This window comes from Lontra canadensis, unplaced genomic scaffold (assembly GCF_010015895.1).
Source record: "Lontra canadensis isolate GAN:19392208 unplaced genomic scaffold, GSC_riverotter_1.0 scaffold62, whole genome shotgun sequence".
Lineage (NCBI taxonomy): Eukaryota > Metazoa > Chordata > Mammalia > Carnivora > Mustelidae > Lontra > Lontra canadensis.
The window spans coordinates 5,740,582-5,762,603 of NW_022631056.1; the positions used below are offsets into that span (position 1 = coordinate 5,740,582).

Here is a 22,022-nt window from a genome sequence, read left to right on the forward strand (position 1 = left end):
TTTCCAGGCCAAATAAGAATCCAACACCCATGAAACATAGTTTCTATGAGGATATGCATTCCAAAACCCCAACTATCCCATTCTTTTGGGATAGACAATGTTTTTAAATTAGAGTGCCTTATTCTGTAAAACATCTGGGTAAACAAAAGTTTTGTGAATCAAATCGTATCTTTGAACTATATGATCTGAAGTTTAAATAAAATATATCTTCATATTATCTCTAGTTTCTACACTTAAATTTTCCTAATGAACTTGGGAGTCCAAAAATAAAATCCCTTATACTAATAAAACAAAATAAATACACTCTACAAACTAGATACACTCTAATAAAACAAAATAAATACACTCTACAACTCTCAAACTAGAATACTATATTAATTCCTCACAACTATACGTGTCACAGTTAACTCCTTTGTTAAAGCAAATACAATTTGTGGTCATACTCATTACAGACATAATGCACCCTACTGACTATTAGGAAGTCCAATCATCGAGACATAGTGCTAAGTTTAATAAAGCATATACTCTAAACAACTTTCTTTTTCGGTCCTATAAAGCTATTTGCATCAATGTCCCAGTCTTCAACACCTCAGCAAACATGTCCACCACCCAATGGACTTCTATCACATCTACAGCAAGAACTGAAACTCAGTCTGAGGGCAAACCTCTCCCAAATTTACTCCTTCCATTATTCTTTAGTTTTCTTTACATTTTTGTAGCCAATCATATGTTACTGGTGAATACTTCCCTATACTAAACTTTACCTATTCAAATTACTGTGTGGTTTCTATATCCTAATTAGACCCTTGTTAATAGAGCTTCCTTAAAAGCAATTTTATATTCTAACAATACATTAATGATGTAATTCTGTATTTTTAAGGAAATAAGTCTCAAATTAGGAAGGGAAAAACTAACCATATATGCTAAGTTCTTGCCTAGAACTGCCATTAACAGAGCACTTGTTTTTTTAACTGAGCACTTATTAAAAGTATGGAAGGCACTAGAGATTTCAATACATAGGTATGATTGACTAAATCTTTGGCCATCGGTGACTGAACTCAATCTACAGCCCCTCTCCTGGCCACTGGACTAGGGAGTGGGCTGAAAATTCCAACCCTCTAATCACAGTGGTTGGCTTTCTAAGGTTGGTTTTAGAAGGAGTTAACTCATCAGCATACAAAAGACAGTAAATTCCAAGGATTCTACAGGCTCTGTGACAGGAACCTGGGAAAAAGACTAAATATTTATTTTTTATTATATCATATCTAGCCACATGAAGCTACTGGTAGATAACAGATGGCACCAAATTCTTCTGTTTGTTTTCCCTTGTTCATGGACTTCCCTGCCTAGAACGATACTGTCAATCTACCTAGTAGTCTTTCCTTTCATTTCAACCACTCCCTCCTTGACAAAGCCTTTCCTATTCTTCTTAGATCCTCTTCTTCGTCCTACCAATACATCTTATAAATACTTCATTTAACTTGGAATATCATATATGCATTTCTGACGTGTCCCACCACCACCAAACTATAAGCTTTCTGTGTACTACTTACTTCTCAATCTGCTTCAAAGAAATAATATTTAAATGCACAGACATGATAACGAGATGAATGAGTAGTAAGCATAAATGTACAAAAGGCAACTGAAAACCTGAAACAAGAGTTTAATCTAACGGTATAACATTTAATTAATTTTGAATATACAAACTTAGTACTAATGAACATATAGAAGTGAGAAAATACATGATCTCTCAAAGACAGCTTACAAAGGAAGAAGGTAGAAAATCAAAGACTAAACCTTAGAAAATTCCCCCAGTTAGGAAGTACAAACACACAGTATCGTATTAGCAGCCAAATTTTAGTGTACAACATAGCCCAAATGTGAAGAATTTAAATACATGTACTGACAGTTCACAGAGCAAAAACGGACATACTCATAGAAATCTTGCCCAATAGCTGGACCTATATGCTATCTTTCTACCCAATAATTCTCAACATTTTTGTGTTTGTAATATGCATTCAAATACTAAATATTTTTGGCAGCACACTTGAGAAGGTTTAAAACCTTCACCATAAGAAACTACAACTCCTAAGGCAGCTAGCAATAATTACAACACATTATTACTCCATTACATAATACTATCTCAAAGTGTCTGCAAAAGCAGTTATCACAACACATAGTAGTATCTCACCCTCTTGATTGTCCAGGCCCCAAGATATGTTCACAAGGCAAAGTACTCACGGGTTTTAATAAATAATATTTATCGGGCACTAACTTAAAAGTAAGCTGTAATTGTTACCTCTTATTTGCAGGAAGTATATTCCACTTTGCACTAAACCATACAACCTGTTTTTAAGTTCAACATTCTGCTTCAAAGACTCTGTAATAATTACATTTACAGAGCTTTAGCAAAAAATAAAAAGACAAAAATAAAGTGTGACCAAACATGGAGGCACATCTGTGAAGATTTTACAACAAAAAGGCTGAGAATACCACTCTAAGACAATGGCTATCAACTGATTAACAGGGTCACAAAAGTAATGTGGATGACAGCAGCAGTAAAATCTACTTCCAAAGCTTAATAATAATATCTTACAAGAATGTCCTGATACACATATATTAACGTCCTTGGTTGAAGCTGCAAGTGCTTAAGTTAGCTTCTGTAAAACACTCCCGTCTGTCAAGTTAACTTTGTTAATCTAAATTTAATTTTCTAGCTTTGCTTACATCTAAGTTATTAGTTGATTTTTGGTTTTAGTGCATAAGAACCATACAATAGAACATAATAAATTTATGCCTAGTTATATTTATGCAAACTTCAGTAAAGTGATTAAAAAAATATATATATATATACTTCGAGAGTCCCAGAGATCTGTTTTCCTTTAAAAAGGCCCAAAGTCAAGAAAAAAAATTTTGTCATCAGGTGAAGCATTAATGGGGAGAAAGAAGAACTTTTCAATAAAGTTGGTTTTCCGGAAGGAAAAAGTTAATTTGGCCACCTACTCAAGGTGTAAAATCAAATCCTAGTGGAATAAGACTTAAATACTAGGGTAAAACAAAAAAAAACAGTAGAGGGCAATAAAAGAGATTATCTTTATAAAGTAGTAAATTGGGGGTCCGGGGGTACGCCTGGGCGGCTTAGTCCGTTAAGGGTCTTCCTTTGGCTCAGGTCATCTCAGGGTCTGGTTATCAAGTCCTGCATTGGACTCCTGCTCCCTGCTCAGCTACAAATCTGCTTCTCCCTCTTCCTCTTCCTCTGTGATCTCTCATTCTCTCTCACTCTCAATGAATAAAATCTTAAAAAAAAAAAAAAAACGGTATGGAAGTTCAAGGCAACTAATTACAAATGAGACTAAATTAAAATAAACTTCCGTTCATGAAAGGGATCCATAAAGAGAGTAAAAAGACCTCCTGAAATGGGAAAAGATAAAAAACACATTAAAAAAAGTATTTAGACTATAACAGACTCCTTCAAATTTAAAAAAAAAAAAAAAAAAAGTAAAACCAACCCAAAAGAAACAAATGTGAATTTCACAGAAAAAAAAAAAAAAAAAAACTCAATGGTCCATAAAAATGTAAATGAATAACTTACCAGCAATAGAACACTTCTGGTGTATCCAGAAGTATAAGCAAACTACAAGACAAAGGTTCATTTATTTCATATGAACCTTGACTCTTACATCTCAGAACACACAAAAAAGTAAACTCTACATAGATCAGACACCTCAATGTAAATGCTAATAAAACATTTTAGAAGAAAACACAGGAAAAAAATTTCATAAAGTTTAAGAAAATTAGGTCAAAGCACTACCTATGGAAGAAAAATAATAGGACAATGAACATCAATGTTAAAATATTTAGACTTCAAAAAACTGGTAAGAAAATAAAAAGACAAGCTACATACACATTAAGAAAAAATATATACATATAATGAAAGAAACTTTCAGAATATATAAATTCCTACAATTCAACAGCAACATACAAATTATTTGTACATGATATAAAAATGATCAGTAAGGAAAACATGGAGCCAGCGGGTTCCCAGTACTTCCCCACCACACCCCCAGGCCTGACTCCCCACCCTCCCACAGCCCCACTCCCTCTTCTCTATGGAGAGCCCCTTGAAATCCTAATGCAGCAGTAAGAGGAAGAACAAAGGTTCTGTAGGTCAGCCCCCTCCCTTTGTACATTAAACCCAGAGAGCTTTGAGCTCTACAGCAATTCTGGCAGTTCCCGGGGTAGAAGGTCCCTGATCACCGCAAGCACAGTCTAGAATGCACAGAAGGCATTCACTTCCATCAGAAAACTATAAACCCTGAGGCTAGAGTTTGCCTGAGCCAACCTCCAACTTCAAGATGGCCAAGAGTAAGCCAATGGCAACACCAAATAAAATCAATATTCACAGAGACCTAGGACCATACCTCCTCACACAGGACCCATGCCCTGAGGGGGTTACCCTGGTTCCCACAGCCCCAGAAATCTAGGCTTCCTACAAAGAGTTGAACCCAGCCATCTCCTACACTGCCTTCATCTATCCAGCCAGAGCTGCAACAGGCTCCAGTGCAAGGGTGCCCTTCTCCTAAAAAGTCACCAGCAAGAATGGAAACACATACCATCCATCTTCTGTTAGTTCTGCAGTCTTATCACTGAACTGAGGACCTGGTCCCACTGGGGAAGAAACCCAGAAGTCAGTTCTGAGAATCCATATGGTGTGACCAAAATAGGCAAAAAGAGTATCCACTGACCCCAGGAGGCCTGTGCAGGGAGCTGCTGCTTCTAAAAATTGAGCATTTTAAACCTGAGACACTGGACTGCTGCTAGTTTCCTTTAAATCTTCCTTAGCCCTGCTCTGCCCCACAGTCTAAGGCCTCATGCGAAGACTTCAAGGGCATTCTTGATGAGAAACCCAGACCAGCTCAGAGGCCTCAGTGGAGGATACAGCAAACCCCGCACCCCAGCTCAAAGTTGTTTCTGTAGCTCTACCCCAAAGAAAGCAGATATTTGATTTTGCATGTATTCTGGCATGAACCACAACATACACACCTGTGTATATGGGAGTGTACCACTGGTTCTCACATTAGTGTTACCACAGTAATGGACCTTTGCAGCTAATGCTTCTTCATCCCGGTCCCTCTCTCCACACTGCTCCCCTACACCCAGCTTCACTGAGAACCTAGCTCTCAGCTCTCAGCCAATCCTGCCCTCAGGCCAAGTACCGTCACCTCTACCTCACCCACTTCCAGGCTGAACAGCACCAACAAAAACCCAGCAAGCAGGAGCTGTTTCCTTTTCCAGCTCAAAACAGGCTCTTCTTTCTTGTTCTCTCATGGACCAAAAACAGTAAGAAAAGTCTTTCTGACCCAAGTGCTTACCTCTCCACAGTTCAGCCCACCCATCACTGGTCCTCCAAGTTCTTTCTAAATTTCCAAACCAACTACAATGTTAAAATATTTTATACCCTGTAGAACAAAAAATACATCATAAAGATTTCTCTTGTGTGTGTTATCAATTATCAAAGACATTAATTCAATGTTAGCTTGAGGCATGAAGAAAGGATTTTCTATTTTTCTTAAAAAGAGTTATTTGAAAGAGAGCGAGAGAGCACAAAGTGGGTAGCGGAGGGAGAGAGAGAGGGGAAGAAGACTCCCCACTGAACGGTAGCCTGACAGGGTGGTTGATCCTGAGATCATGACCTGAGGCAAAACCAAGAGTCACACACTTATAGCCAACTGAGCCACCCAGGCACCCCTGAAAAGGGTTATCATTCTTCAGCAGTGAGCCTTTTTAACAGCTGTTTTTAAAAATAATAAAGTGAAGGACAGACTGTGGAGTTTCATTTTGTTTTATGAGCCTATCAGTACTTGCTCCTAAAATGTTGTACCTCTAGCAACATCTTTAGCTTTTTTAGCTATTTTCAGGTGGGGAATAATTAGCTATTATTATTGCTGATCCTGTAAGAATGTAAAACTGGATAAAACAGTTGACCTTCGAACAGTACAGGTTTGAACTGTGCAAGTCCATTTACATGTGACTTTTTTTTATTAAATATATTACAGCACTGCAAATGTATTTCCTCTTCCTTTTGATTTTAATAACATTTTTTCTTTTTTTTTTTCAATATTTTACTTATTAATTTGAGGGAGAGAGACACAGACATAGCTACAGAGAGCATGAGTTGGGAGGAAAGGGAGAAGCAGACTTACCACTGAGCAGGAAGCCCAAGGCAAGGCTTGATCCCACGACCCTGGAGCATAACCTGAGCCAAAGGCAGACACTTAACTGACTGAGCCACCCAGACATCCTGATATTTTCTTTTCTGTAGCTTACTTTATTGTAAGAACCCAGTATATAATGGTACCTGGGTGTGTCAGAGGTTAAGCATCTGCCTTTGGCTCAGGTCATGATTTCAGGGTCTTGGGATTGAGTCCTGCATCAGTCTCCCTCTGATTCCCCCTCTGTTCTCTCTCTCCCTCTCAAATAAATAAATAAAATCTTCAAAAAAAAAAAAATACAGTATGTAATACATATAAAATACAAAACACGTATTAAGTGACTATATCAGTAAGGCTTTCAGTCATTGTAGACCATTAGTAGCTAAAGAGTGGGAGAGTCAAAAGGTATACACAGATTTCTGACTACATGGCGGGGGGGGGTGGGGGGAGTTAGTGCCCCACCCCTCATATTGTTCAAGGATCAATTGTATATGAGAAGCAATATTTAAAAATCCTCCAAAAATGGCCAATAAGCACATGAAAAAATGTTTAAAACCACAAGTCATTAAAGAAATATAAATTAATACCACAATGAGGTACCACTACATACATACTAAAATGGCTAAAACATAAGTTAACTATACCAAGTGCTGACAAAGAAGTAGACCAACTTTAACACTCATACATTGCTGATGATAATATACAACAGTACAACCACTTAGAATAACCATGTAGCAATCTTTTATAACAATTTTACTCCTCTGTATTTGAACAAGAGAAATGCAAATATGTCTCCTCAAAGAGGTACTTGAAAATGTACATGTAACAAATCACTTATAAGGGCCAAGAACTGGAAACAATCTAAAAGCCCACCAATAGAAACATGTTTACATGGTTTGTAATATTCATATAATGAATTATCATTCAGCACTAAAAAGGAACTACTAACATATGAATAATGTGGCTCAATCTTAAAAGCATTTTGCTGAGAAAAAAAAATGCCAAATGCAAAAAAAAAAAAAAAAAAGGAATTTTAAGATTCCATTTATGTGAAGACCAAGAAAACCAACACTGGCCTGTAGTAATAGAAATCAGATCAATGCTCACCTGGAATAGGAGTGTGGAGATACTAAATAGAAAGGGTGACACAAGTGTATCTTTTGGAGTTGCCAAAATTTGTCTAATTATATACTTTAAATGGGTGTCTGGGGCACCTGGGTGGCTCAGTCATTAAGCGTCTGCCCTTGGCTTAAGTCAAGATCTCAAAAGTTCTGGATTCAAGCTCCATGCCAGTCTCCCTGCTAAGCGAGGAGCCTGTCTCTTCCTCTCCTCCCCAAACATGCTCTCTGTCATTACTTTTGTCTCTCTCTCTCAAATAAATAAATAAAATCTTGGGAAAAAAAAAGGGGGGACGGTTTTATTTTGGTTTTTGTAAACCATATTAACTTGGAAAGGTCAAGATAGCAACTAGCGGGATGTGGAAGGAAGGGACAAGTTGAGTGAGGCACAAAAGAAATGGCTAGAATAAAAAGATGTTCTGTTTTATGTCTAGGGTGATACAAAGGGTAATAAGTTATTATATTTATTTTAGGTATACATAACCTTGTATATGCTTTGGCATGCACATAAACACACACACACACACAAACCTTTCAGAAACAATTAATACACACACACACACACACACACACACACTCCAAAAAGAAGGGAAAGAGGAAGACTACAACCCTAGTATGTACAATTGTTTCCCAACTCCTTAATGTATCAGTCAATTAACAGAAAGACTAAATCTGCACTACTGAGTTTGGGGGTGGGGGGCAAGTGTCCCACCTATGCACCTGAAGCTTTGGATTTCCATCCAGATGTTGCCCTGAAAGCCAAGGCAGAAGGCATTTCCCTTACAAAAGGAAAGCATCAGTGAACTGACGGGGAGAAACACCTGAAATAGAAGAAAGTCTGTATGTTCGGAGACTGCTCCACCGTTAAATTGGGCATACTGTAATACTTCAACCCCTGGAGGTGCCCCACAGCCAATTTACACAAGTGCTGAAGCATTCTCATCACTAAGAATATTAATTAATTTTAACTAGCGGTCCTCAAACTTTAAGTACAGAAGAACCATTTGGGATTCCCATTAAGAATGCCCTAGTCCAACCCTTGGGCTTGAAATAGTAAGTCCGGGGTGAGGCACAGAATTCTACAGTTTTAGCAAGCTCCACAGAAAATGAATAGTCTACAAACCACACTGTAAGAAACTCTGATCTAAACCTATACCAAAAAGCTAAAAAGACAAGGAAAATATTGCTGGACACTTTTAAATATTAAGACCAGGTAATTTTTAAAAAGCACAGATTGTGCTAAACAGTTAACTGAAGGAAGAAAAGGAGAAAACTTTCAAAAATTACCCGTCATGTGTATAAAATAAGATATCCCGACAAGGAGAATATTCTTGAAAATTAGGACAAGTTTGCCAAAATAAACACAAGTGGTCATTTTATAAGTTCAACTTTCACTTCATCTACTTATCCACATTGCATAGTGACATTCCAAAATGGCTTTTACAAGCCAAATTTGGTCTTTCATATATTATATACATTAATGATTATTGTAAGCTGTGATACCATACTCACCATGTCTGATTTTATAGGAGGTAGGATGACAGAAAAGTAACTGACAAACCATCTCCCCACCCACTCCAGGCGCCTGGTGTGTAACTTTCATGAGTCATGAGGAAAACGTACATGCACATCAAATCTTAAAATTTTACAATATTCTTCAGTTCTTTAGAAACAGAACCCTTTTTATAACATGTAAGCTCATACAACTAACACATGTAAATACTTTAAAAACCCATTAGGTACCAAAGTAGGGAACTGTCCTTTAAAATCAGTAATAAGATAATATCCATTACCATCACTTCTAATAAACTTTTATTAGGGATCTTACCTAGTACAATAAGAAAAAAATAAAATTACATACATAAAAATTAGAAATAAATAAAACTGTCATAATTTATTCATGATCTAATCTTTTACAAAGAAAATCCAAAATTACCTCTGGAAAAGTATTAAAATAGAAAAGTTCAGCAAGATGGCTAGATACAAGATCAATATATAAAAGCCAGTTGCATGTGTACACACCAGTAACAAATAACAAATATTTTAAAGCACCATATAATTACTATCAAAAATTACCATCTAGAATAAATGATGCACAAAAATCCTACAGTTAACATTATAAAATGAAGAGATATTAAAGAATACATAAATAAAAGAAGTATACTCTGTTCATGGATAGAAAGACTCAATACCATAAATATGTTAATGATCCCAAACTGGTCTATGCAATAACTTGAATTAATAAAAACTCAAACAAGCATTTTTCAGAGGACTTGGTAAGATTATTCTAAGATTGGTAAGATTATTCTATTCATTTCTAAGGAAAATAAAGTGTAATGACACTTTGAAGAAAAGCAAACCTACTTTTCCAGTACTACAGATTATTATGAAGCTATAGCAATAAAGACAGGATGGTATTCACAAAGGAAGGATGAAACAAAAGACAACACAAGGGAAAAAAAAAAAAGCACCATGTAGAGATTTTGTATATGATAAAAATGCCTTGTCAGTTCAGTAGGGGAGAGCATTAACTTTTCAATGAGGTAAAATTAATAACAACAAAACAAAAAATCATATATAATGAAAATTAAATTGGATCCTCACCTCATACCTGTTATAAAAAGCAAATGAAGATGGAATAAGGTTTAAATTTTCCAAACATAACTTTAAAACTCTCAGTAGAAGAGATACATAAATATCTTTTAACTATCAAGGTAGAAAAAAGTTTCAAAAGTCAAAACAATGAAAATTAAAAATATGTATCTTCAAGAATTCATAGAGCTGCAATAAAAAGGAAATTAAAGGGAAGATAAACATAGGATTCAAGATGATTACAATCACAAATCAAAATAGAGGGATGGAAATGAAAATGAGACTATTTGGTTAGATATTGGTTACTTTCAAAGTTATAGCTTTTGTTTTAAGTAGGATTCATGTGTTTGTTATTAAAAAGTAAAATTCATGAGTATTACTAAAAGTTAATAAGTGGGTGCCTGGGTGGCTCAGTGGGTTAAGCCTCTGCCTTCGGCTCAGGTCATGATCTCAGGGTCCAGGGATCGAACCCCGCATCGGGCTCTCTGCTCAGTGGAGAGCCTGCTTCCCCCTCTCTCTCTGCCTGCCTCTCTGCCTACTTGTGACCTCTCTGTCAAATAAATAAATAAAGTCTTTTTTTTTTAAAGTTAACAAGTAATTTCATAAATAAATGAAACATTTACATAGACAACTAGTCATAAGTCAATATTTATAATTAATTCAACTCTGCTTATTTCACAACTAAAATGCAAATTATTAAAACAAGCCCTCAAAAAAGTATATGACCGGGCACCTGGGAGGCTCAGTGGGTTAAGCCTCTGCCTTAGGCTCAGGTCATGGTCTCAGGGTCCTGGGATCTAGCCCCGCATCAGGCTCTCTGCTCAGCAGGAAGCCTGCTTCTCTCCCTCTCTCTGCCTGCCTCTCTGCCTACTTGTGATCTCTCTCTGTCAAATAAGTAAGTAAAATCTTAAAAAAAAAAAAAAAAAGCAAATGACCACCTATGGAAGTAGTACATTCACAACTGGCAGTACAAAAATAATAATCTGTACAATCAAACTAAATTTACCTCAACATACAGGACAAAAAAAGGAGAAAAAGAAATTAAAAAATAAAATTTGTAGGAAGTAAGAGAGATGAACGGTATCTAATATTCAAATAATGTCATTACGGAAGGAGGGCATGGGATAAGGAATAGAGTAGAAACAATAATTTTAAAATATACAGCTTCTTCCTGAGAAGAACATGAAAGTTTTCAGACCAAAAATCCTAGGAAGAACTGTTAAGAACATACACACACACACACACACACACACACACACACAGTTTCTGGATTCTAAAACCAAAGAGGAAATCTTACAAGCTTACACAAAGAGTTAACTTATCTACAAAAAAGAAGTAGAATAACATCAAACAGCATTAAATCTGCCAGAAAAACATAGTTAAAATTAAATACCTAATTAAAAAAAATAATTGGCTACTAATGTGTTTATAACACAAGTAATATTTTTGACGTAAGGTGCATCTTAAGAAATTTAAAATGCCATCATTTAGAATATAATTCCATATTAACCCAATAAAATCAGGAATGTTGTAAATAAAAATATGCTAAAAAGTCTTTCTTATTGGGGACAGATAGAAAGAGAGAAAACTGTTCGTTCTGACACAATCAGAAAAATGTTTAGATATATATTTGTTTATAAGTAAGAGTAGAAAGGAGAAAGATTTGTTAATCATAGAAGATACAAAGAGGCAAGGGTGGAGGAGGTGATACATGAACTTCATCAATCCATCAAAACTGAGTGGGCAAAAACAAAACTAATAAATGTAAACTCAGATGACAAAAAGAGTATTTTTATCAGTCACCACCATATACATAAATGATGAAATTCTACTAAAAGACTAACAAAAGCACGCAAGTTTAGATTAGATCCATTAGAAATAAGAAGAATTTGATGAGACTACGTTAAAATTTCATCAACATCTCTCAGAATTTGACACAAGAAAAAAACCATGAAATATTCAAATCACAGTTTATTTAATATATAAATACAGAACTCTAACTTTCAAATACACATCCTTTTCATATGCTCATTAAAACCTCACATAGTCATAAGAAAATCCTAATTTCTAAAACTGTCAGAAATCATGTTTTCTAAACAGTACACTGAAACTATAAATCAAGAATTTAAAAAATGCAACATCTTAGGAAGTATACCAGAAAAGAAAAAATCTTTTAAATGTTTAAAGAAAAATGAAGTCAAATCCCAAACAAAATCAGATGAAAACCCACAGCCCAAAATGCTTGTTATTAATATACGACTAGAAACTCAATGTTGAATTCACATATAAAAAGAGCAACAATAACTACCCCCCAAAAAAGCAGAAAGGTAGAAATACTAAATACAAAAGTAAAAATTAATAAATTCAAAGATACACAGAAATTATAAAGGAAACAAAGAATTGGATTAGGGAAATACTGGTAAAATAGATCAACAACCTGGCAAACATTACTGAGAACAAAACAAAACAATCAGGAATAATAACAGAATCCATCTACATAGATTTAAGAGAAAACATCAGAAAGATAGATATAGATATACAGATATATACACACTTACATACATATACATCTAAATGAAATCAAATCTAAATCTATAAGCATTTTTAAAATTGACTCTGGAAGAGGTAGAAAACCTAAAAAGGTTAATTGTCAAAATGTGGAAAGCTTGTCTAAAACTTGCTCTAGATACATGGTCAGCCCACTATAGTCATATTCACGAAATCTTCACAGTAGTTAAGTACTGAGGTTAGATGATAAAACATGTCTAAATACCACCAATTTTGAATGATTTAACCTAATCCTGCACTAAACAATTCCAAAAACAAAGGAAAACCTAAAAAGCTTTCTAATGATTTTATGAGCTAACATTACCTTAATAGCCCATATGTACAAAAGCAAACTCCATAACCAATCTCATTTAAGAATACAGATACTAAATTCCAGATTAAAATTTAGTATACTGATTTTGGAGGCATCATGACTACATGAGATTTTACCAGAAAGCAATATAGCATAGCGTAATGGTTAAGAGCCCGTGAGTCTCATAACCCTGAGTTTAAATTCCACCCCCAACACATACCATCAATGAAATGTTCCTTTAGTTATTCTCTAATACCGTTTCCTCAACCACAACATGTAGGGGGAAGGGGGAAAAAAAACAGTGTTCACCTAATAATAATGTGTTTGGGAAGATTAAATGAATAAAAAGTTTCAAAGAATCTAAGCACAATTCCTTAACATAGGTATATATAACATATTCCATATATGTTATCTATAACAATTTTTGTGTCTATTTTTGACACACAAATTATCACACTGGTCACTGATAAAAGGAAAAAGAAAAAGGCATTTGATAATGAATTAACATCTAAATCTGATTTCAAAACATTAACATTATAAGGAAATCTCCAAATCAAAATGAAAGAATACATAACAGAAACTAACACTAATCCTAGCAGTATTCTGTAATCTTAGTGAAAGCAATAAAAAAATGAAAAATGTATGATTATTAACAAGGAATAAGAGTGACAACTACTCGCAAATGACATGAGCTATATATACAGAATATTAAAGAAAGTCAACAGAATATTTATTAAAACTGATGAGACTTCATTAAGGCAGCTGGATACAATGTTAGTATACAAACCAAAATTAGATGAGCAAGAGAAGGAACAAGGGAATGAGCAGCTGGATCCCTGTCTCTTGCCCATACCAAGTCTTATGCTAATAACAACATAATCACTATTTAGTACCAAAGAATATCCCTTTTAAGTAATATTTACAGTAATTTACATAACTTTCACTGTCCTTTGAAATGCTATACTGTATTTTTACAACTTTAAATGATATCTAAATTAGAAAATACTATATAATTTAACTAAAAAATTTACCTTGTATCCAGCTTGCATTGTTTTCCAAGTTTTGCTTTAACTCTTAAATTGGCTGATCTGTGACATCCTTGCCACTTGACCCCGCCCCACCATAATTAAGTGAAAGTTGACCACTGATTGATAAAATTCCTTCTGCCTCATCCTCTAGTATTTCTTTTTTGTCCTCCCTGTCCAGAAACGAATGCATGGTTAGATCCACTAAACACTCAGATCAAAAAGAATTGCTCATGCCTAATCATACTAACTTTAAGGCTTTAGGGAAGATTCAGAGGCAATTAATGATTTGTCCAAGGTCACAGAAAGGTGATTTAGACCCAACCCACACCCTACAGTCTTTTCACTACACAGCCTATATTCCAACAGTAGTCCAAAGTTTCTCAATAATTTAATCTTGAGATTCAGTTTGGAAACTGAAACAATTACTGCACTTACATTCCTTTTAGAAAACATTCACTCATTATTTCACTCACCAAGTATTTACTGAAACCTACGATGTGCAAGAAACCATTCTTAAAAAAGAAAGAAAGAAACCATTCCAAGCTCGAGGGTGAAACAAAATAGGCAAAATAGGTGCCTTTATGAATCTTATATTTTATTCAAATCAAAAGGATGCATTTAATGCACACAGCACCCAACTCACTTCCCTCTATAAATCAGTTTGGTCCCTGGGAGGAAGCCTTCCACCACAGCCCTAAGGAATCCTCATTTGGGACCTGAAGCTATGTATGTATCAAAGTTGTGAGATCTAAGGATGGTACACTTAGGTAAAATATCAAGCACAAATGTTGAAGATACCTGTTGAAGACCAAAATTATGAATAGAATTTAACCAACTCTACCTAATCTATAACACTCAAACCTCAGAAGAGCAGCTTTCTGCAGTTTTACTACATCTTTTTACTTCCTACCATGGCCAAACTCCAGCAATCAAGCGAAGAACACATCAGAGGAAAAGACAGCCAGCCTCTTGCCTTATACTGTGACAAGCTACTTTGCAGATGAAACAAAAGACTTATGAAAGCTTCGTGTTGTGCTACTTTAAAAAAAAAAAAAAAAATATATATATATATATATATATATGAATGAATGAAACTAATCATCCTTCTGGAAGAAAAAAAAATCTTGGAAATATTAAAAACTGTTCCAACCAGCGGAATAGAACTACATACATAAAACGAATATGCATGTACATTCACATACGTAATTTAAGGAGAGCAGAAAATAGGCTAAAATTTTGGTTATGCAATATGCACCAGACACTTTTTGTTTCCTGATAATTCATAAAGTTTCTAAGGGAAAACAAAGAGTTTCACTTTTGTTTCTTCTGAAGTATGAAGGTCATTTCCTAGTTACTAGCTTGTAGTCCCCTACTTAGTTACTAATTTGGTGAATTTAAATCTATCAATTTATTTGTAGTGGATGGTTTAAAGTACATATACCCATTAAGTATTTTTAAATAGTTCAAATATGAGTAACAAAGTAATAGTATATTAATGCAAAAAGCAAACACACACATTGTTTCATTTCAAAAAACCCACAAATACCATTATGGAAGTATAAAAATAAATGCATAATATTGCTCTAAAAAATTTCCCAATATCTCTAAAATGATCTGACACACACACTAACAACAGAATCATAATGGTATTACTCTGGATTAACAACTATTCCCTTTGTGTAAGGAGGGGGCTCATAAAACTAGGAAACTGGATTTGATCATTTTCAGTAATTTGATTCTAGACCCTACAATTTTATGCACAAACCTCTGAACCAGGCAGATCCTCATTATCTGATTCAATGCTAAAGAAGTACTTTGGTCAAAATCAACTTAAAAAAAAAAAAAAAAACTAACAACGTACAAACTTCTTGCCATTGTTCAAACTTAAAAGATGTGAAAAACAGGAGCCACATTTCTCACTTTCAATCAGGCTTTAATATTCAACACTCAAGAGAACTATAAACAAAAATGATACCAAACCTATTAAGTACTGCTTAGCATACATATGAACACAAGATCCTGCTCCAGGTATTATTAACACTTTATCACATACTTAACATCAAAAACTAAAGTTTAAGGTATTTAAAACAGAACAGGAGGATTAGGAGATAAACTGTTCTAAACGCCCACTAATAAATCGAGAATTATTGCACTGTAAATAAATTGCTGTATGCAACAATCTAATGAATTTACCAGTAACAGTTAACTTACACAAGAGTTCCAAAGACAACTTTCCCAAAGTGCCTAAAATAACAATACACTATCCTTGCTTTCCAAAATTCTTGAGCATCTTCAATTACCTCAAGCACTATCAGAATTCTAAAAATAATCTCAAAGCAAAAACTTAGCGGACAGTGAGTGTATATAGATAGTCCACTTTAGGACAGCAGGCCTTATACTGAAATCATGCACAGGTAGGAGGATACAAACTACGCCAAAACTACAACAGGGTGGGGCATTCATTACTCAGCCAGATAAGCCAAACACAGCTTTGATAGCTGCTTACAGTGAACCCTAGTTACCCCCCAAATTCCGACGCGACAAAAACAATGTTTTCCTTTTGCCCAAAATGCTTTTCACAAAATGACCAAAAAAAAAAAAAAAAAAAAAAGTCAGAGCCAACAACTCTTCAGGATATGGTGCAAGCCATGATAGTGCACTTGAGATTCTGAAAACAAAATCTCAAATAAAAGAAACATCTCTCACGATTCAATATAAAAGACCTGAAGCTTCACATAGATTTTACTTATTATTATTTTTTTTATTTTTTTTTTTTTACTTAACTGAGTGACCATTTGAATACGTGACTGAAGCAAGATTAAAAGGTGAAGAATGTGAATAAGGTCAAACTTAGGGGACAAAAGATTCCTGGAATAAACATGGCCAGAAAGGTTTTCTTTCTTAGGATCAGTTTCTATACTCAGAGAGAAGGAAAAGGAAACCGAAAAAGGGAAAAGAACAAACCAAATTCTCTACTTCTACACAGAGTCCACCTGGTAAATGAACCTGCCCCACCAGGCAGGATTCTCACGGAGACCCCTCTTGCAAAATAGCAGGCCTGCCATGCTCCCATCTTCGAAACACAAATTGTGTGCAGAAAGGATGACAACTGGCTACTCTTTAAAAAAAAGGGGGGGGGTTGGGGTGGGGGAGGAAGTGAATAAAGTTTAATTCCGAAGCCCCATAGAGGAGTGTAGGAATGCGAGGGTCGCTCCCAATACAGAGCCCGCACCTTCTGCTACAGGTAAACAATCGGAAGTGGACAAGAAGGAAGCGGACTGAAACCCACTAACTAGACCCCACTCCCCACACGCAGCCTCGCAGTGGGCGCGACGCCCCCAAAGGCGGCGCGCAGGGGCGGCGGACGGCGGGGGAGCAAGCCCGGGCAGCCGAGGCCCGAGTGGCGGTGGGGGAAAGGCCCGGGAGCACCCGGCCGAGGAGGGTCAGAACAGCACGTCGGAAGGAGGAGCGGGGCCCGGCCGCGCCGGTTCCCGGGCTCGCCTCACCTTCTGCGCCGCGCTCTGCTGCAGCACGTTCTGCTCCACGGTCATGGCCCCCGCGGCGCCGGCGGCGACACAGGCGGCGGTGTGCGGCTCCTCGCGCCTCCGCCGGCCCTGGCAGCCGCGCTCCGCCAAGCTCCAGGGAGCGGCGCAGACCGCCGGGGAGTACAGCGCCCCCGCCAGCCAGGCGCGAAGGCGATGGCGGCCGGCGTGCGCGGGCACCGCTGGCTGGCGGCGAGGCGCGGACAGCGAGGGCCACGGCGGCGGCCCCACGACTTCACGCAGCCCGCCTCAGAGCGGCTTGTCCGCCGCGGCCGGGGCCATGAGCGGGCGGCGGACGCTGGGGCGCGGGAGGGCGCGAGCAAGCCGGGCCGCGTCACGCGCGCGCGCTCCTTCGCTGGCAGCTCGCGGGCCACTGCGGGGAAGGGAGAGGGAACAGGGGGAGCGGCGGGCCGGAATGGCGCTCTTCTCCCTCCCCGACTCCTCCTCCCCTCCCCTCCCACAACCGCCGTCACCTCCCCCGCCCCGCAGCTCCTCCCCCGCTGAGCCCCGCCCGCCGGCTGCCCTAACCCTATATTGTGACCCGCGGGGCGGCGGGGCGGGGCGGGGCGGGGCCGGGCCGCCTTGGAGCCCCGCCCCCAATCCCCGGCCCCGCCCGGCCCTGCGCGGACCCGGCGTTCCCGGGGTGGGGCGAGGGCGCGCCCCGCGAGCCTTGCCTAGGAGCCGCCCCTGCGGCAGGTTGCGCGTAGCCTGCCCTTGGTTCTACGAAGCTCCAAGCTGAGGCCGAAGGGCAGCGTTCTCTCTGTGCCCAGGACTTGCCGATCGCCAGCTTTCCGAACACCTCCAAGACATAACCTTTCCCCTTGAGCCTGGTAACGTCCCAAAACCGTCCTAGGTCCCGAACCCCGGCTCCTTTCTATGTCTCCGGTCCTCTCCCCTCGCCTTTCTAGGAATTTCACAAGGAGTTAACTTGCTCGAAGGGAGAAGTCAAGTAGGATTTAAGCAAAGGGCTGTCAGAAGTCCTTATGCTGGAATGTACTTTTCTCCTTAACTAATCATTACATAAATGAATATTGACATTCTCCGTCTACTTCATTCATGCAAACATGTGCCTGTCGCTGCGAGGCTCTGGAGAAATAAGGTTTATTTCCCGAAGATTTGATAAAAATGAAATATGGTGAATACAACAGAAAACAAAAGTATCACTGCCCAGATGGTACGTAATTCTAATGTACCAGTTGCCAAATAATTAGCCATTAACCTTCCGGCATGGAATACTTGACCATATATGGAATTGTAAGAAAAACTTAACATCGAGAAAGCGATCCCTACCCTCAAAAAAATCTTGAGCTTCACGAGCTAATCTGGGCATAGGAGGTGAAGGTGTGGCAGTGGGGGGCAGAATTATTAATGCATATTGTCACAAATGCAGTACACACGTTTGCAAATCAGGTATAATTTTGAATCTGATGGCAAGAAAAGCAAGCTTAGTAAGTGATCATTGAAATATTATCTGGTTTTATATAATAATCATGGATCATGGTGATTCTTAAGGCTTTGTAACAAATCTGTGCACTTTACAAGTCTTTGCACCTCAGATATATTCAACCACCTTTTGAGATCTTTTCCCTTGAGTCTTCGTATGTATTTGCTCATTTGATTTTGACTTATTACAAATTTTATTTTATTGATATCCTACATTCTACCAGAAGAATTTGAAAAGTTGTGAAGTGACTGGAACTACAGAATTTTAGGAATAATGCTACAGTCCTGATAAAAGGCACAGTTTTGTTGTGAGAACACTGACACCCAAAGAAGGCTACTTGCCAAAGAAAGCAAACTAGAGCCGGTTTTACCTCATTTATAGACCAAATTTCTTTCCATCATAACATCTTCTGTTTCTCTGTATTGTGGATTAAAAAAAAAAAAAGAAGAACTCTATCCAGTTCATGACATTTGAATATAAGAAAGTTAAATGTAACCTAAGAATCCAATACTGTGATTTAAAAAAAGATATTTCCATACAGTAAGGTTTAGTTTCAAGAATTTGGCAATCAGTGTTCCTCTGATTTAAATTGTTAGTTCCTCAAAAATATTATTTTACTGTTGCTTACTAGATAATCATTAAATAAATCTCTTTATAGGGTGGTCACACTTGCCCGCTTTGATCATTTATTTCCAGTTTACTTCTGATGGTTTCCCAGAAAATTTTAAAGTCTTAATTATTTTCCATGAGAAGAAAATGTCAAGTGTCCTAATAGGTATTCTTTTTTAGAAAATGTACAATTAGAATGAATAGAGGATGGAAATTTGAAAATTTGAGATAAATTTGCACATATGACACATATCCTAATTCATTTTAACAGTATGTCCCAATGTCAGTTTTTCTGTTCATGAGTCAGCCTTAATATGTATGGTTGTTAGAAGTATATAACCATAGGATATTATTTAATAATTCCTAAGTTGCATTACTCTGGATTTTTGACATGCAGGTAAGCACTTAAAGTGACAGATTTCATTAAAATAAAAAATTTAGGGGCCCCTGTGTGACTCAGTTGGTTAAGCATCTGCCTTCGGGTCTGGTCATGATCCCAGGGTACTTAAATCGAGGCCCAGGTAGGGCTCCCTGCTCATAGGGGAGTCTGCTTCTCACTCTGCCCCTCCTGCTGCTTGTGTTCTCTCTCTCTCTCTCTCTCTCTGATATAAATAAATAAAATTGTTATAAAAATAAAATTATATTAAAAATTTAGTTTTTAACACCAAATCCATTTTTCTATGTGGCATCAAAATGATGTTTCTAACAATATTCCGTATGATACCTTGTGTAAACCAAGGAAACTCTTATTCTATCTTGACTATTTATTTCTCTCCATTTAGAAGGAGTTTGAATATCTATTTCTGAACACCAAAAGTCTAATATGTTGCCAAAACACATTTGTAAGCCATGAGCAAGAAAGAAACATTCAATCATAGTGTAGATTTGAGCAATTTCCATGACAAAAGAATAGCTTCCAACTCTCCTCTTGAGAAGCATCAGAATTATTTTCCTTCTTTGGGTGTATTGGCATTCTAGGATAATTTTATTTCCACCAATAAGGGAACCATAAACAATCATAGAAAGAGGAGGTTTCGATGATATCACAACGGTACCATTCACTGATAAGAACTCTTACAGGTTCTTATTAGAACCTGTAAGAGTACCATCTGCCTAATACATGTACAATAAAATGCTATTGAATTAAATGGACAATCATGAAGGAGAGAAAACTAGTTTGTTTATGCTTTGGTAATGGTTAACTCTAACTTCTCATTCCAACTGGACAGTTCTGTGCTTCTGGCAGCCATATTGTTTATCTGACAAAGCATATTAATATTGGCACCTCCAGCTGCCCAGTGGTACCTCATACACTGAGAGTTTCCAGATGTTGCTTCTTTGGTTGGTGTATTCATTTTCTAGGGCAGCCATAACAAAATACCACAGACCAGGTGGCTTAAATAAGAGAAACATTTTCTCTCACAGTTGAGGAGGCTGGAAGTCAAAGATGGAGGTGCCAGAAGGGCTCATTTCCCCTACACCCTGTCTCCTGGGCTTGCAGATGCCACCCTCTTGCTGCCTCTATATAGTATTGATCCTCTGTGCACACTTACCTGGTGTATGTTCTTCTTCTTATAAGATCATATTGAATTAGGGCCCCCTTCTAACAACCTCACCTTAACCACCTCTTAAAAGAACTTATCTCCAAATACAGTTATATTCTAAGGTACTAGGGATTGGGACTTCAACATATGAATTTTGGAAGAACACAATTAGGCCCATAACAGTCATACTCAATCTACTTCACTTAATCCTACACTTCATACCTATGTACTATCAAATATCCTTTTTCCTGCCCCTCCTCTGACACCTTAGGTTAGTAAGAGATGCATTAAAACATTAAAGAATAGTACCTCCACATTTTCAGTCAATATTCACTCTCCTAGTTGGAGTAGTTCTGGGGCGAAAGTTCTGTGAATTGAAAAAAGAATCCAATCTAATGTGAACTATTTCTTTGCAAGATGTAATTTGAAAGTAAGGTCTGTATGGAGAAAAAAAACAATACTTTATCAACTGAGAGTCAGCACTCTGTCCATGTATATGGACAGAGAAAAGTATGTAGTCAGAGTGATTAACGTTACTTCCTAAGACCTCTCTATCCCACAGGGAATACAGTACATGACTCAGAGCACATGACTGCTACATATATACAAATCCCAAAGAACAACCCAGAGACAGATAGCTCTGTAATCCTGGGCAGATTGCTTAAACCTTCTGCGCAATCCTTGCCTATTTGTTTTCAGTACATTTCTTATACTTCATTGCTTTGCTCTGAATCACTGAAAGGACTATCCTTGCATGGCCCATGCTCTCAGGTCAACTGGCTTCAGAATGGAGTTAGCATAGGTAGGGAATTGGAAGGTGAGAGAAAAAGAGAAGCCAGGCTATTTCACCTTCTCCTTCTCCCCTTGGGTGGCTTCTCCTTGATCTTGGGTGGCTTCTCCTTGATCTTGGGTGGATCCGGCTCTCACCAAACTGGCCTACCCTGGTTCAAGGTCCTCCTGGTGAGGCAGGTCCCTGAGCTCTGGAACTCTTGTCTTCTTCCATCACTCTTCCAAATTAAGAGTCATAATGATTTCTTGCTCTTGCCAAACTGGTTTAACTCCCTGTCTATTTG

At 37.6% G+C, this 22,022-nt stretch overlaps 1 protein-coding gene across 6 annotated transcripts in view; it reads right to left on the reverse strand.

The window, feature by feature from the left end:
- USP25 (ubiquitin specific peptidase 25) overlaps positions 1-17,628 on the reverse strand; it is a 133,205-nt gene extending 115,577 nt beyond the window's left edge. For 2 of the 6 annotated variants that reach the window (XM_032878008.1, XM_032878007.1), the window contains exon 1: positions 17,317-17,628. In XM_032878008.1, the coding sequence (XP_032733899.1) occupies positions 17,317-17,361 (45 nt within the window). In that variant the 5' untranslated portion in view covers positions 17,362-17,628. The remainder of the gene's footprint in view (positions 1-17,316) is intronic. The other 4 variants (XM_032878010.1, XM_032878009.1, XM_032878013.1 and 1 more) reach the window with 2 other exon arrangements.
- Positions 17,629-22,022: the final 4,394 nt, after the last annotated feature.